At 43.8% G+C, this 15,732-nt stretch overlaps 1 protein-coding gene across 2 annotated transcripts in view; it reads right to left on the bottom strand.

Moving 5' to 3' along the window:
- RNF220 (ring finger protein 220) overlaps positions 1-15,732 on the bottom strand; it is a 214,594-nt gene that overhangs the window by 36,060 nt on the left and 162,802 nt on the right. For both annotated transcript variants that reach the window (XM_059478087.1, XM_059478088.1), the window contains 2 exons: positions 11,153-11,274; positions 10,042-10,174 (listed from right to left, as the gene is read on the bottom strand). In XM_059478087.1, the coding sequence (XP_059334070.1) occupies positions 10,042-10,174; positions 11,153-11,274 (255 nt within the window). The remainder of the gene's footprint in view (positions 1-10,041; positions 10,175-11,152; positions 11,275-15,732) is intronic.

The raw sequence follows: 15,732 nt of genomic DNA, 5'->3' as shown, positions 1-15,732 counted from the left end.
CTGTATACATTTAATTATATGTTTATATTTCATTATCACTCCAAAGCAAGCCAGGGAAGAAAACTAAGATGTCAGTATTAAACTAAGATGTCAGTATTATTATTTGTACCACCATTGTCAATGCAGCTATGAGATACTGCTCATGCAGAGGATCAAACTCATCTGGACAACTAATATTTCTCCAGTTTGGCCCCAAGGAATGGGAGAGAGAGTGAGTGTGTGTGTCTGTGTGTGTGTGTGTGAGAGAGAGAGAGAGAGAGAGAGAGAGAGAGTGTAAAAATCTATACTGGAAATATTCTAGAAATCCCAAATTTTGCGTGAATTCCATAAATGGGTCTAAATTCAAATCCATCTTAGAGGCCTAGAGCTCTACTGGGGCCTATTTTGGCTGGGAAGAGGCATTCATTCTGTTTGCAGGTAGCATACATGTGGCTCAGGAAAGAAGAAAAGCCTCCCATAAATCTCCAGAACTGCAGCCTTTGCTAATTACACTCCTTGCAGTGACCCCCTTCTGCACAACCTCCCTTTCCAGCACGTTCACTCTATTTTCTTGTTGAAATTGCACTCGTTGCCTTCTTGGAGAGTAAAAACAAGGAAGGCAATAAAAGCAGTTTATGCAGACTCACGGCCAGGCCTCACATACTTCCAAGAATGGCTCTAAACTGGGTTTATTCCATGATCTGCTGAAGTATCCCAAACTAATACTAAGAGGACAGGGTGGCATAGATGCCATTTTATTTTAAGAGACAACTGGGAAGGCAGAGAAAGCCACTAAAAAGTCTTGAAAACGAGAGGAAAGCAAAGATGAGACCATGTTGAACACAGGTCTTTCTACAGATCCATAATGCCTCCCCAGCCTTATTTTTCAACAGTGAAATTGTTCCCTCATGTTTTCCTAGCATCAACAGGGATAGAATAGTTCTGGTGATGTTCCCAGCCTGTTGCAGAAAAAACCCGACATTTAGAAGCCAAGAAAAGCTGCTTGCAAAACAAGAGTTTTTTTTCTCTGGAGCCAGATCCATTTAAAGCTAAATTTACCTGGAAAACTGACACCCAACTGTGTTGTTACAGCACACACCTGAAACAGCAGATGCATCCATCTGATGCTGTCTATTAGCTCCCACAGGGGCACAAATGGGCTGTCAGAGTCCTGACTGCTTACCAGTGTGCATGCTTACAGGGATCTTTGCTAACAGATCACAGAAACAGCTGCCTTTAAGGAAAGGGGCCATATAATTTTATGACCATTACCATAATTTTGCAGCAGCATGCTGAACAAAGGGCAGGCAAGCACTGCTGTACAGGGTAAGAGCTGGCTGCTGCAAGGCTCAGGAAGAGGCTTCCCCACCCTTTGCAGCACTGAGGAATATTCCAGAGATGTCTTTTGTGCCTCCTGTAACTCATCAGGTACAGACTATGGCTGCAGAGGGGAAAACACATTCGGACCGGACCAAAGGTCTGATCGGGTTTAACAATTCATGGCTGCCTCCCAGAGCCTCATGCTGATGTGATACAGGAAGGTGAGAACAGCCTCATGTCTATCTCAAAGGCTGCTCTTCAAAACCTGGAGCTGAACTACAAAAGCAGCAGCAACAGCCATGGTCTCTGCAGCTACAGTTCGTTTTCCACAGTTAGGGAAAAGTGGATCTGAAAGGTTTTGTTCCCCTGGGGAGAGGGTGGAAACAAACAAAAAAGGAAGAGGGAGAATTAAAGTAATCTTGAATCACTAAGCAGATTCACATCACTGGATCAATAAGCACCACTGACAGGGATCACAGGAATGTCGCAACTTTGCCAATAATAAAGCAGCACAGCAGAGCTCGGAGGATGACTTTTCTAAGGCAGCCGAGCATGAAGCTGCAAGGCTGGTGAACAGCTGAATGTGACACCCTGGCTTACAGCAGGCTGCTGCCAGTGGCGGGGCTCAATGCACTTTGCTTTAAATAATGATGAGCACAGAGATTGTATTCATGGGGGAAAGGCAACCAAGGACTGGAAAAACCAAAGGCTAAATTTCATAGGCCAAACACATGTGCTTTTTCTCCCAAACTAATTCTTTTCTAGGCTGGAAAGAAGAAAGAAAAATCAGTGCTAATTTAATCAATTGATCAGTCTATTGATTGCAAAACTGGAGCTGCTAGTTAGCCATGTGCTGTAATGCCCTCAACTCTGAAACCACAAAACAACCATTGATTTCTTCACTTCCAGCTCCAAAACAAGAAATAAAACCGGGCTTTCATGGAAAAACAACTTCCTTGTCCAGGGAGGAGACGCAAGCAAAGAAGAGAGGCCAGGAAACAGGGACAGCCGCATCTTGCGAGGTTCAAACTGAAATTAGTTACAGATGCAGTCACAGTGTCTTGTGTAAACTCTATCGATTGGGTGGCTGACAGTCTTGGGAGCCTCCATAGTAGGACAATCAATCCGGCTGCAGTGTCACCTGCCACTTTGCTGAACAGTTGACAATGCAATTATCCAGTGTGGAGGCAGGGAGTTGGCGTGTGTCAAACGCAGTTAGGCACTTTCCGGGCACCACTCGATAATGCGCTGCACCGCCGCGCGCAGGAGGCGACACACGGAGACAGGAGCTGCTCAGAGCCACTGAGACCTGTGCTCCCTCTTTCCTTCAGGAACATCTCACTGCCCCTGACTTAACAACTGTATTCTAAAATGCTATTAAAATCACGTCAATCAACTATTGTGTGCTTAAAGCTCAAGCTTGACCTGAGTGTCCAAGAAGCAGGTTGCAGCTCTAGCAAAAACTGCACTCGAGGAAAAAAATTAAAAAATTAAAATTTTCCCTCGAGGGAAAAAAATTAAAAATTTATCAGATTACTATCTTAAAGCCTATGATTTTCAAAACAGACCAGTAGAAAACTGGATTGCAGAGCAACTAATGTCTGAGATCTACAAAACCTGAAGTTTAAAGGAACTGTCAACTGAAACTCAGTCTGCTTCAAAAAAGGAGTAGTTTCAGGTGCTCTACCTACTCCTTTACTCCCCCTGCTAATTTTCATGGTGTTACAACTGCATTTTCTGTTTTCTTTTTTTCCCCCTTCCTTTCTCTACGAAGGGGTTAACAGATATCCCTTTTCATGCCCCAACTACAATATGTAATACTGGAAAAGGGAAAGAATTCCACTTCTTCCTGCAGAAAATCTTTTCCTAGTTAGAATGGCTGTTGGTGTTACATAAATCGACCACCAAGGTTTACTTGATTGTGCTCCTTTCAGATAATGCATTCTAGCAGTTGGAACATAAAAATTAATTATTTTATTTTGTATGCATTCAAGTTAACAAAAATGTACAATCAGCAATGAGAAATTTTAATGGCTATCTTCACCAATTTCTTTTTTTCCGGTTAAAATTATTTTTACTTTCCTAAGTCCCATTGATTACTTTGTGTTCCAAAATGAAGGAAATGGTGTTCCTTGAAGAATTATGTGAACTTCAAACACACATGACACTGGACATCAGTTACATAGCAAGTCATGCTGGCTTTTGCACATAAGGTGAGAGGTTTTTTTCTTCTTAAATCACATACTATTCTAATCTGTTTTTCTGGCTCACTAGAGCCAATTAATGATATTAATATACAGGACAATACTTAACAGATATTAATTAACCACAGAATCCTTCAAATTCTATATGCAGACACAAACTACAGAGAAAGAATCAGGTGCAGCCCATGTGATTACTGTATCTAGCACTATGCACACAGACTTTGTTAGCATTTTTAGGTCAACTATTACTTTATGGGCAAGTACTTGCTCTCAAAGGAGAGAGGTGCAAACGTTAAGAAGTGCTTGGGCTACTCCATCAGACAAATCCAAATTACTGTGCTGCTGCAATGGAGGGATTACCAGGATTACCACTTTTACACAAGGGCTGAGGTAAGGGACACAGGTGCTCTGGGGCTCAGCAGCCCTCTATAAGGGGCATAAGGCACAGACTAAGCACTTGAGAAACATGGAATTTATACATCTTGCCCACTTGGAAGCTTACAAATGGTGGAAGTGCCCAGCAGAAGGTAGCAACCTGAACATAGGAAGGCTAAAATTCAAGGGCTGAGAGGCCCAGAAAGATGCTCTGATGTACAGACAAATTCAACTTAGACAGAGATGCTGACACTGGAAACATGGCAGAGAAATGCACGGAGTTGAGCTCTTGCTAAATGGGAGGAAGATTAAGAATTTCAGCATAGATTCCTTGTACTCTTAACACAGACTGCTCTTGCACCCAAGTTGAAGTTTGCTTTAGCTTACCAGGATAAAAGGAATGCATTCTGGCTCATCTACACAGCAGCAGCAATGATGATTCTAGTTACTAGACCACTCATTCAAAAGGCCTAAATATGCCAGTGACACCTCCCATTTCCCACACAGCCTCTTAAGACACACATTTACTGTTCAGCTCAAATGCTTTTGCTGCATTTGAATAGATCAGTTTATACCCTCTTACCAGTATAACGTTAAATGCAGCCTGAATCTCCTGACATGCAAAAAAAGGAAGTCTCCATGCCTCTTGAAGCTTCCCTGCATGTCTCATTATATTTTATCTGAAAAAGAGGGCACAGCTGGCTACTAGGTGAGACTCCAGAGCAAGACTTTAAAGGTTTGTCGCCACTGCTACTATCTTTTTAACACTAGAGAAGATGCTTCTCCATGCTTCAGTTTCCACATACTTGTCAAATACAGATTTCTGTTGTAGAGTTCCATTTTCATGAAATTGCAAAGAGAAGCACAAGTGAATTTTCCCCCTCTATTTGGAGCTTCCTGCCAGGCAGTTACCAGATCCAAGAAGTCACTGTAATCACAAAAACCTGTTGCTGAGGTAGGAGAACTAAAAAGTATCTATTTAGATTCTGAGGCCAGGACTTCACACATTAAGAATGATTCTAATGCTCCATGGATTTAGAAGAAGAACAAGCTGGAGGAGAATACAGATACTGTCCCAATGCTCTTTCTGGGACAACTAACCCACACTGGACAAAGGCTGCCTCTACAAAATTTACTGCTCAAACTGAAGCATATCTTGATTCTGTGTCGACAGAAAGCTGGCAGTGCGAGGACTTCAGTCATTTGCTACAAACTTTTAAGCATTTTAATACAGTCCTACTTTCCAGGCAGCTGCCCTAATTGTACACGACATGAGATCCAATGCAAATGGACCCCCAAGGATAACTGTAGTTTGTTACAGCTTATAAAGGCTTTACCAAGTCCCTCTATGCATACACTTAGTTGTGCTGTTCTTTTCTCTTGGTAAGACATTAGCAAATAGAGCCAAGAGCTTGGGAGAAGGGCTGCATGGAGAAATAAAAAGAAATACCAGAAAAATAAAGACAAACTTCAGAGTTAAGTAATCCCTGTGTGTTTTTCCTTCTTCAAGAGTATCACAGTCTATCAGACAGATCCTTGTCACGTTGATCTTTCTTAGAAAGTATCCTTCCCTGAAAATGCCCTGCTTGCCATTTTAACATTTTTAAAGTCTTTCTCTCTTTTGTTTTATTTTTGATGCAACTGATCTGCCAAAGCAAAAGAAACTGAGAAGAGCAGTGGTGACTTGCTTGCTACTGCACCTAGAGGCAGGCTTTTTGGTGGGGGAGCTGGAGGGGAGAAGAGGAGGACGGGGCGGGTGGAGAGAACTTAGCTACAATTCTTCAATTCTTTCATATCTAAAGAGGACAGCAATCTCTGTTCTATCAGACTGCACGGTTCGTGCTTTAAATGGTACTTGCTGCCAGCTTGCTTTCCCTGTCTCTCTCCCTTTGAAGCAGACTGGACAGCTTCCTCAAGCTGGCGTTATCACTCCCTCTAACCACTCTTGGCAGGCAATCTAATTCCCCCTGAAAAGGTCACCGCCATTTTAACTGCCTTTCAATCACATTAAGCACGCTGCCGCTCGTGCTCAGAGCACTGCGCCCGCAGCTCTCCTGACTGAGGTGCGATCGATAAACTGACATCCCGCCCAACACCCAGCTCCCCAGCCGCGCAGCCCTGCTCTGCTCCATCCCCTCTCCCGGGCAAGCTGCCTCCCAGAATGGACAGAAAGGGACCAAGTGACAAAATCCTCTCCTCAAATCTGAGGCAGCAGAAGGGAACCGCTAACCTGGCATTTACTAATCTTTGTCCCATCTGTTAAGAAACAGAAGGGTGCAAGCATCCCCCACTCCCCCACCTTCCCTAGACCTACAGAGGCAGCAACTTCACAGGACAGTTTGCTTAGGCACCAGTCCAGACACCTTTGAAGCTGTGTTACAAAGAACAAGCCTCCCTCAAGCTTCCCTCAATGCAATCATTACCGTTATCTCTCCCCCCGAGCTGCTTTTTTTTTTGCAGTTACGAGTTATGTGTTCCACCCATCGATCCCTGTGTAAGACACTGTTTTAAGTCCTCTTGCCTTTTGACTGTGCTAAGCCGTTTAAGAGATGACAGCAGCTTCTATCAGTGTGAAGCTGATGTGATTCTTTTCAGATAAAGCACTTTTTTTCCACTTCCCCCCTCCCTTCCCTTCTTTCAAGTAAGAAACATACACACAAAAAGAGACACTGAATCTTTCAAAGAAAAAAAAAAACCTTTTGAACTTCCCTCAGGAATTCTTTAAAGGGATAACCTTACAGTGTAAACACTGAGGGTAACGTGCATCCATTCTGGACTGGAATAGAAGAATTGCTACAAATATGTTGAGCATTAAAAAAACCCCAACAAACCCCATATCAGAGACGAAGCCACTTGACGCTTTCACTTGCAAAGCCTTGTTGGCATCCAAAACACAGAAACTCATTAAAGGTGGCATGAAATAATCCCGTGCAACAACGAGCTTCAGAGAGAGATGATTCAGAGACATGGGGAGAGATAGTTACTGAATGTTCAGGTATTTCCAGAGAAATTTTAGTCTTGTGACATTGTACTGAGGCAGGGGAATATCTGATTATTTTATCAGTACAGTTTTACATTTTGAAGTACACACTTGATTTAAACAGTTTGATATTTCATGCTGGTATTATTCTGCACCTACCTCCAAGGAGAACCACAAATTCTCCTACAAACCGCTGCTTCAAGCAGCACCTCTGCTGAAACAAAGTGGCTCCAAACCCTATGTAATTGCCAATAATCTTAATTTACACCTTACCTCTTTCCAGCTTTGCAAAGCAAATTGAATGACAGCAAATTTTAAGAAGCCAAGAGGACAGCTGGAAGTACTAAATATTACTGAAATCCTTCAGCAAACCCAACAGCTTCAGAGACAACACACTGATCCCTGCACTTCTCAGGTCATATTCCTATGTGCTGCCACAGCCTGTTCTACCTGCTGCCTCAGGTATGCCAAGCTGCGGCAGCCAAGAAGGTGTGCTATGGCTCTGCCACACTAGACCTGACTGGGGGCTGGCAGCTGTAATAAACAGAGAAGACAAATAATTTCCAGCTTCTAAGACAGCTTCTCAGGTCAGAAGAGCAAGATTTTCCTGCAAATGCTTTGGAAGCAGGAAAGTGTCATCCTAGGAACTTTACAAGTGAGAGTTTCAGCTTGTGATTGCTTCTACGTTTTAGTCCACCTTCCAGAAAACCCAAACAGGGCTGCTCATTTCCCTGAGGCTTCTGTTTTTAGGAAGAAAAACCCTAAGGTCTCTCAACCTTACACCAACTGAGAATCTGTCAGCATTTCCTATATAAGTGGCAAAGAATTTTCCTCATGTGGAGGGTGATATGAACCTTGTCCCCTAACCAAAAATGATAAAAAAGTCCGGATCTGTGTTGAGACACTGCTGTAATGCTGCCCAATGGACTTATGTGCAACACACAGTGGCCACAGTGTCCTGCTCCCCCTTCACCCAGCTGTGACATCTCCTCAAAGCAACACACCATTAAAACTGAAATTAATGAGACACATGGCCATCTATTTTCCCCTCCGGTTTTATGTATTTCCCCATGTCATCTCTTTAGACATTGGTGACATCCCTGTAGCCTGGTAAAGGCTGTCTGGCATTATAAAAGACATTTGATTTCCACATCACTGCTACTTCTCAGCAAAGGGAACAGAGCCAAATGCAAAGCCTCAGGTGACAGGGGTTAACGAGGGCCTTGCCAACTCCAGACAAAGCAGTTTTAAGCATTAGAAAGCATCTACAAAACGTTGTGCTGTGCTTCAGGGCTGTAAATTAAGAATTCTGTCTGGCAAGAGCCAACACTGGCAGCAAAAGAAGAAAGACAGTCACCTTAAGGTTACCTGAGAGTGCACATAGCAGTCCTGAGTGATGGAGACCCATGAATGCAGCAGTCAGAGACAACAATAGGAGAGCCACAAAAGAGAGCATGAAAAAGTGTAACTTAATTAAAAATAAATGCAATCAGCCAGCTATAGGAGATCACTCCAGCTTTGCTCTGGCTTTCCAAATTTTACAACTTCCTGCACAGAGTAGGTAGGTACCCTGTACATATTGTCTGACTATTCCAAAATACTAGGTAGAAAGTTGTTAAGAAAAACATTTACCCAGCCTAACTACAGCAATTACACAGATATTGTCCACCTGAAGCCTCATTTGAAAGAAAGTATCCCCATGACCAAGGTAATGTGGAAGATTCAGATCACACTTCAGTGAATTAACTCAAAAGCAACTGGGAGCATTTACCAGACAAAGACAGCACCATGTCTACACCAAAGAAGTGGAAGAGCGTGCTCTCCTCAAATGCAGGTGTTTGGTGGGGATGAAGGAAGAAACCACTCAAGCACAAAAAAAGGGGAAGAGATGAACTTAACAGCTTTTTCTAACCAGGGCTAGCAGTAATGACAACAACAGAGGCACACAGACATCCCATGCCTCCCTGCTACAGAGTGTAGTCTATGCTACATGAACACAGTTTAAGATCCTGCATGGTCTCATCAGGCCTCTATATGGAATCATGCACAGACACAACTCTCCATGCAGTCACAAAAAAAGTTAGGCTGCTGACACAGCATGTAATAGCATGAGCTTCATTGGGGGTCCTTTAAAGCCTGAAGAAGCTGCTCCTTATCAACTGCTCTGCTACAACCCAGCTACAATTTAATTTCAGAGGAAAGCAAGAGCAGATCAGGAGTGCCTGGTTTTAGCAGAGCACACGGCTTGCTTTTAAGTCCAACTCCCTTATGCAGTAGCCTTTCCCCTTGAGATATTTTAAATTAAAATCCAAGCTGATATAGGAAGAGATCACATCCCATCCTCTTTATTGAACGAAGGGAGCCAGCGTTCCTCCTCTCATTAAGCATGCGCTACGTGGATTGCTTGTGAGAAACTCTCATGAGTGCCTGAGGTTCATGCCAATGAACAGTTTAGTAAATCCTCCTCTTTGAGGCCAAAGGGCTGAATGTAAGAAAGGGGCCAGGTTTCTAGCTAAAATTACATTCACCAATAAAGCTCACAAGAGGTCAAATTTTGCCATAACTCACTCTCTCCTTGGTAACTGATTTCCCCATCACTAGGGAAGGAGCAAAAGAAGGAGGAAAAATAAAATGTGTTTGTCTGAGAGCCCTAAGGGCTTGCAGTGCTGGAGGTGCAGAGCAGGTTCCTGGATTCTCATTTATCAACCTTAAAAGGGATGGAGTGATAAATGCACAACTGGCCCTTTAATATTTTATGCAGGTGCTAAAGCGACTTAGCTGTCACCTCCAATACATCACCAGAGGCTGATACACCAGCTTTCGTCACTCCAGGCTGGGAATTTTTACAATTTCATTTCTATTTCCCTCTCTTCACATATTTCCATGTATTTCTTACTACGTGTGAGATATAAAATGTTATTTTCCCCACATGATCTACCCATTCCCTCCTCAGCCACATTCCTTGAGAAAGAAATATCCCCACGCTTCGTTAAAGATTTGCACAAATTTTGACTCCCATCATTCAAGAGGGACAAAAAACTGAAATCACTTTACATTCAGGCAAAAAGGCTGATGATTCTGCCTTTTGTGGAAGGGAAATCCCTGCGTCCCTCCCTTTAAAGATAGGTAATGATGAAATTCCACAGCAGAATGGTTTACAAGTGCCCCCGGAACACTGCACACCTCGGAATCCTCCCTCCAGGAGAGTAGTGGCCCGTATCCTCTTCTGCCCGCACCACTCGTACTCCTCAAAGCGGTTGCCGTTCTCGTTCTCGATGTCCACAGAGTCATCCTCAGTCATGCACGAACCTTCTCTCTGCATGGGGTAGAGCAGGGGCAGAGTGTTGAGATGCACAAAATGGCTCTTTGGGGTTCATAACTCGTGGTGGGATGGGGAAGAAAAGCTGGGCTGCTCGCAGGACAGCTAAGTATAGAGCATACAGCAGCCTCTATTCCCATTCCTGTTCCTGCTAACCTAAACTAGAAGTAAATAGGTACTGGAAGAACTTGACAATCTAAGATTAAACAAGTTGCAAGTTTCATAATTTTTACTCAAGGAAATATAAGGTCTGATCCCTACAACAATGCTGGTGTTCACTTCAACATGCATTCCCCTGCCTTGCAAGCAAAATTTCTCTGTCATGGAGGAACATTCTTTTGACCCCTAGCAGAAGTGTTCTCCTGTAACATAGTTTCAGGGCATACTGATCAAAATACACCTCTCTTTATACTATGCACCTCTCGAGGCAACAAGTCCTCTATTGAAGGTTTTTCTTGAGAAACATGAACAAAAAGCCCTATGACAAAACTCTGACAAAACTCTCTCCCTCCCCTGGGGCTTGTTTCTCCTTCCTTGCTGTTTTTGGGATGAACAGCAAGACAGCGGTTCTGCTTAAATGCAACTTCCCTGGAGTAAAGATGATCATGCAACCTTTAAAAATCCCAGTCTGCTACAAAAGAACCCAACAAACAATTGTAATGCTGTCAAAGGCACGGATCAGAACAAACTGTTCTTCCTGTGCTACACAGGATGCCTGAAGTCCTACAAAGGTTCATAAATTTCAATAGCTCCACCTTTAAAATCTACAAATTAGACTTCCATAACAGAACAGAAAATAAAAATCCAGAAAAATCCATCTTCCCAGACAAAGAAGTGACTACAGATCTTAGGGAGACAGTTAGCATTGCCTGCAAGCTCAGCAATGTTAGTTTTTGCCCCACATTAGGACAACTACAGACAGAGCTGGGAGTAGGGAGAAGGGAATGGCAGCTGGTGATCCTGTTGCGCCTCTACCTTTGCAAGGCATTGTTCCACATGCCTACTCATCTCCTCCTCGGATCCTGACAGGGGCCGGCTGCAGAGGGGACATACCTGCCCTTCGTCTTGCTTCCTCCGTTTCATTTTTCCAATCCGAGCTGCATGGAGAAACCAGGGAAGAAAAGAAACAAAAAAGGAAGACGTCAAGTTTGCCGGTCCAGTTTTGGCTCAGCTCCAAATAATAAACCCTTGGCAAAAATGCTAAGATTTCACAGCAGAAAATCCCATTGTAACTCCCAATTCTGACTTCTATGAACAGAACAGAGACTGTTACTTGGCACTTTTCAGAGGATATCTGTAACCTTTGGCTGAGCACTCTGATTCCACAAAGGCAGCTATTCACAATTTAACAACCAGAAGAATATCTGCTACACATCCCATGGTAAGTTATTAGAATGGTTAAAATCTTTGCCTTGGAAACCTGAAATTGTTTTCAAAGTTGAGTGATAAAGCCACTGAACCCTGTTTTGAATTCTGCCTTTTAAGTCTGAGGTCCTTCCATTAACATGTCTATTCCCTCTACAAGAACTTGCTTAGAATGTGGAAGGATGATGTAGCACCTGATAGCCTTGGACAAGGTATTTAACAGTCACTTCCAGAACCACAAAACTTCCTGTACGCCCTGAAAAACTCCTTCTCAGACCACCACAAACAAGTCAAAGCACCATCTTGGTAGCAGGCAAATTTTATGGAAAGGAAAGAGATTTGCTACGAAAAACACAGGATCTATGCTAGATAGCTTCTGTCTCTCTACTGTTTTTATTTCATGAAAACTAGGAACTACACTGCCTTCTTGAGAGCATGCTCTGGGAAACAAACATGTTAGGAATCACAATGATTAGAAAAAGCAGCCAAGGTAGCCTGTTGCTTAATCCAATAGCTGGTTAATTTGAGCCATCGTTTAATGTGATCAAAACATCTGGAACCAAATCATTTGCATTAAAAAGAACTTCTGTCTTTTATTATGATAGCTTTAGGCAGGTATTACTGAATAACTCAATCACTGGCTGCAGGAAAGTCACTGTTTAATTAATAAGGAAGGTCAAAATTCTGAATGAGAGACAAGAAAAAGCCCAAGGAAAGCCCGTGTGATAATGAGAGATGACACCACCAAAAAGCTGCATTAGCCAGAAATCATTACTGACATTGTGAGCACTGCAGCATGCTCTGAGAGCCTTCATGCCTGAACACTGAGGGATCAACAGCTCCCTGCAGCCAGCGATCACAGAAAGCTTCTGCAATGCCAGGATGGGAAGGACCAGTGCACAGGCAAGTTTCTGTTCATTGTTTTCTCAAGTGCATTAGTTTAGAGCACACACATCAAGTGAATTATAAAGTTTCAGCTGAACACATCAGCACAGACCAGAAAGGCCTCCTTCAAGACTTTCTTGTTGGCTTCCCTGGACTCAGGACTCTCTGGGTTAGGATATACTTTCCCACAATTCCGGAGCCCTCATCATCACCTATACTCTCTCATGCTCCAGCACTAAGAAAGCTTCAAATTAGCAGTGAGCATCGTTTTTCCTCATTGAAATGCATATGTGTGAAAACTCCCTGAAAAATACATCTCCTCTCCTCACATGCTGGAAAGGATTCTGCAAATGTGATATTCCTAGAGTAAGAGACAGCAACTTGAGACCAAAACAAAAATGTTTTTGATATCTGGCACTTTGAACAACACAGACTCTCAAAAACACAGCTTTCATTGTTTCTCTAAATTTTATTTGCTGAAGCTCCACAACCCTCTCTTGTGCTGGGTACACCACACTGACAGTTCCACAAACCTCTCATTTAGGCAGAGTTAAGCCACACTCTTTCTGGCTTGGACTTTAGTGCCCAAGAGATTTCTGAAGTTCTGGTTTAGTGCATACCTGTATCCTTCAGCATGGCTCTTTCATTTAAGTTTAGGATGATCTTTCCTTGCCTCACTAGCTCTGTAGAGCCAGAAAAAAATATGGAAGGAGGCTGGAATCAGACATGACTTGAGCATTCCTCAGCAAACACCCATCTGGAGAGAAACACAGAAACAAAGCCTCCTCTATCCTGATCACAGACACAAATTTCTCTCACCTCATCATGTTTTTAACAGGGAAATGCAGGGAAGGAGCAGTTTAATTATTCTGGTAGGACTCCCCATGGCCAAACAATTCAGTTAGAGCAGTCTGCCTGGTAAATTTATTAGTATTTTTAGGGTTTTTTTACTGCAATCCTCCAATCCATGCACTGCAGCAGTGACAAAAGGAGGACAACTTATTTTGGATCTTCCACAGATAAATTCTTGGGACAATTCTACCACAACAAGCACCTGATCTACTGCTGAAATTTTAGTGCAGAGTTGGGAAAGAACCTCACTCTGCTCCAGCTCCACACCAGACCCAGCAGCCAGCCCCTATCTTGGCTCATTTAGCTCCGCAGAGCAGCATCCCTTCGAGTTGCAATGCCACAAGTGAAAAAGCCACCGGAGGAAAGAGGTGTTGAAAACAAATCCCCCTGCCTTTTTCATTCTCTGGTCATTAGCAGCGGCAGCAGCGCCGTGCCCACGGAGGCCAAGGGTGCCCCTGGTGACAGGAGGGACGGGGAGGGAGGGAGCAGCCTGGCAAGCAGATCCGAGCGGCGCTGTCCCTGGCCCGCACACGCAGCCCGGCCCGGCCATCACTTCCAATCAGCGCGGCGGGGACGGAGCGGCCCCAAAGGCAGGGGCTGATTGTGCCGCCGTCCCGAAGGGGAGCAGCTCAAAAGAACACGCAACTGAGACCGCAGGATTGCTAATTAGTGTTGATAGATGCGATCATTTCTAATTAGCTCACTAATCCCTCTCTCCCTCGCTCCTGTCGCAGGAGCATGGAGAGAGGGGAAAAAAAAGAAAAAGTCATTCCCTTCCTCCCATAATTCAGGAAGACAAAAATGCAGCCAGTTGAGGACTGGATGTACAAAGAGGACAGAACTCAGGGAAGGAGGTTTTTGCACAAGACTGACCCATTCTTACCTCTGACTGCACAAAGATTCTATAGTTATTATTCCAACCTTCTGCCAGGAGGTGAGAAGTTCACTAGTTTTTATTAGCATTAATAATTATTATTATTAGGCTATCAGAGGGCTTCCAGCACCTCTGAGGCCTCACTTTTAAAGATGTACATTACCCTATACATGGCTCCTGCTGCAAGTGCATGTTCTCCCTCAGATTACACGAAACCATCAGGCACAGGGGGAGTTTAAGTCACCACAGCAGATGAATGAGAAAGTGGCACACAGAGGTGAGCAAGAACTGGGATCCTCTGCAAGGGCAGGGGGGTCTCAGCTATGGTCTCTGACTTAACCTAGGGGCTGTGCTGGCTATGGAATTGCTCTTCCTTTCACTGATATGTAATTCTCTAATATGGGGCTGTGCAAGGTGAGAGGCTGCTTGCTCTAGAGAAGGAGCCCCACTGCACTCGACAGAGCATCTGCTGCTGAGGGAACACTGGTCCCTCCTTCCCACAGGCACAGAGACAAGGAGCCAAGCCACCACTGCTGCCTTATTGGCAGAAGAGACTGAGGATGTTTTCTAACAATGGGCTCTCCTCATCAAGGCTGAACATTATTAATGCCTAAAGATCATGTTACTCTCTAGTCCAGCCAAACTTCCTGCGAGAAAAGCTAATGGATTCTACTTTTCACTGGTGCTCCCCTCCCCAAGCAAAAATTCACCTTCAGGACACAGCACTAATTACCTCAGAAGTGCTCTCACACGGCATCTAGCAGTGGACATTGCACCAATCTCTCCTGCAGCATCAAAGGCCATGATTAAGTTACTAGCAATATCTCTTATGGTTCCCTCCACCAGTTTGAGTGGTCCCCTGAGTCCTATGCAGACATCATTAGCAGCTCCTGCAATGGCAGGCCAGTCAAATTAAGTGGAAGCATTTTTGTCTCCTTTCCAGTGAAAATCATCCAGCTTCATTCCTCCCCCACCCATCAGCTACAAAAGCACAAGACATGGTGCTGGTGGTTCAATAAACTGCACGGTCTGTTTGGAGAGACAGGCTGGGGGTAACCACCAAAACTAGTTTCACCTTGTCAGGGAGGTGCAAATGGAGCTTTGTAAGGACCTACTTCACAACTCACCTGAGAACTTTGGAAACAACCCTAAACTTATGCCAAAGATATTCAAGCACAAGAGCTAGCACCTGTTCTCTGCAAATCTGCAGGAGACCTGAGGAGTGGCTGTACCTACTTTTGTTAGATCTATCACAGAAAGCTTTTGTGAATGATCAAACTCGTCCACAGTATCTGATGCAAGGTAGTGGCAGTGCACAAAAAGCCATCTCAAGAAGAAGCAAAAGCAAGAAAACAGATGGTCAAGAAGGAATCAGTTTCAGACCTTAAGTACAATTTGCTGCTCATCTGCCTGAAAAAGAACATTAAGGGCCAGATTCACAAAAGGATTTCAGTGCAGCTTTCAGATTTGCATGGTCAAAGTTCCACACAGATGATTTTCAGCAACCTTCAATGTGACACTATTCTCAGAGGCTGGCACCTACTTAACCTGCTGAACCCATGTTCTGATACACTAAGCC

The sequence above is a fragment of the Ammospiza nelsoni genome, chromosome 9, assembly GCF_027579445.1.
Source record: "Ammospiza nelsoni isolate bAmmNel1 chromosome 9, bAmmNel1.pri, whole genome shotgun sequence".
In the NCBI taxonomy this organism is placed as follows: Eukaryota; Metazoa; Chordata; class Aves; order Passeriformes; family Passerellidae; genus Ammospiza; species Ammospiza nelsoni.
The sequence above is the reverse complement of the archived record's forward strand: the minus strand, read 5'-3'. Positions and strand labels throughout refer to the sequence as shown.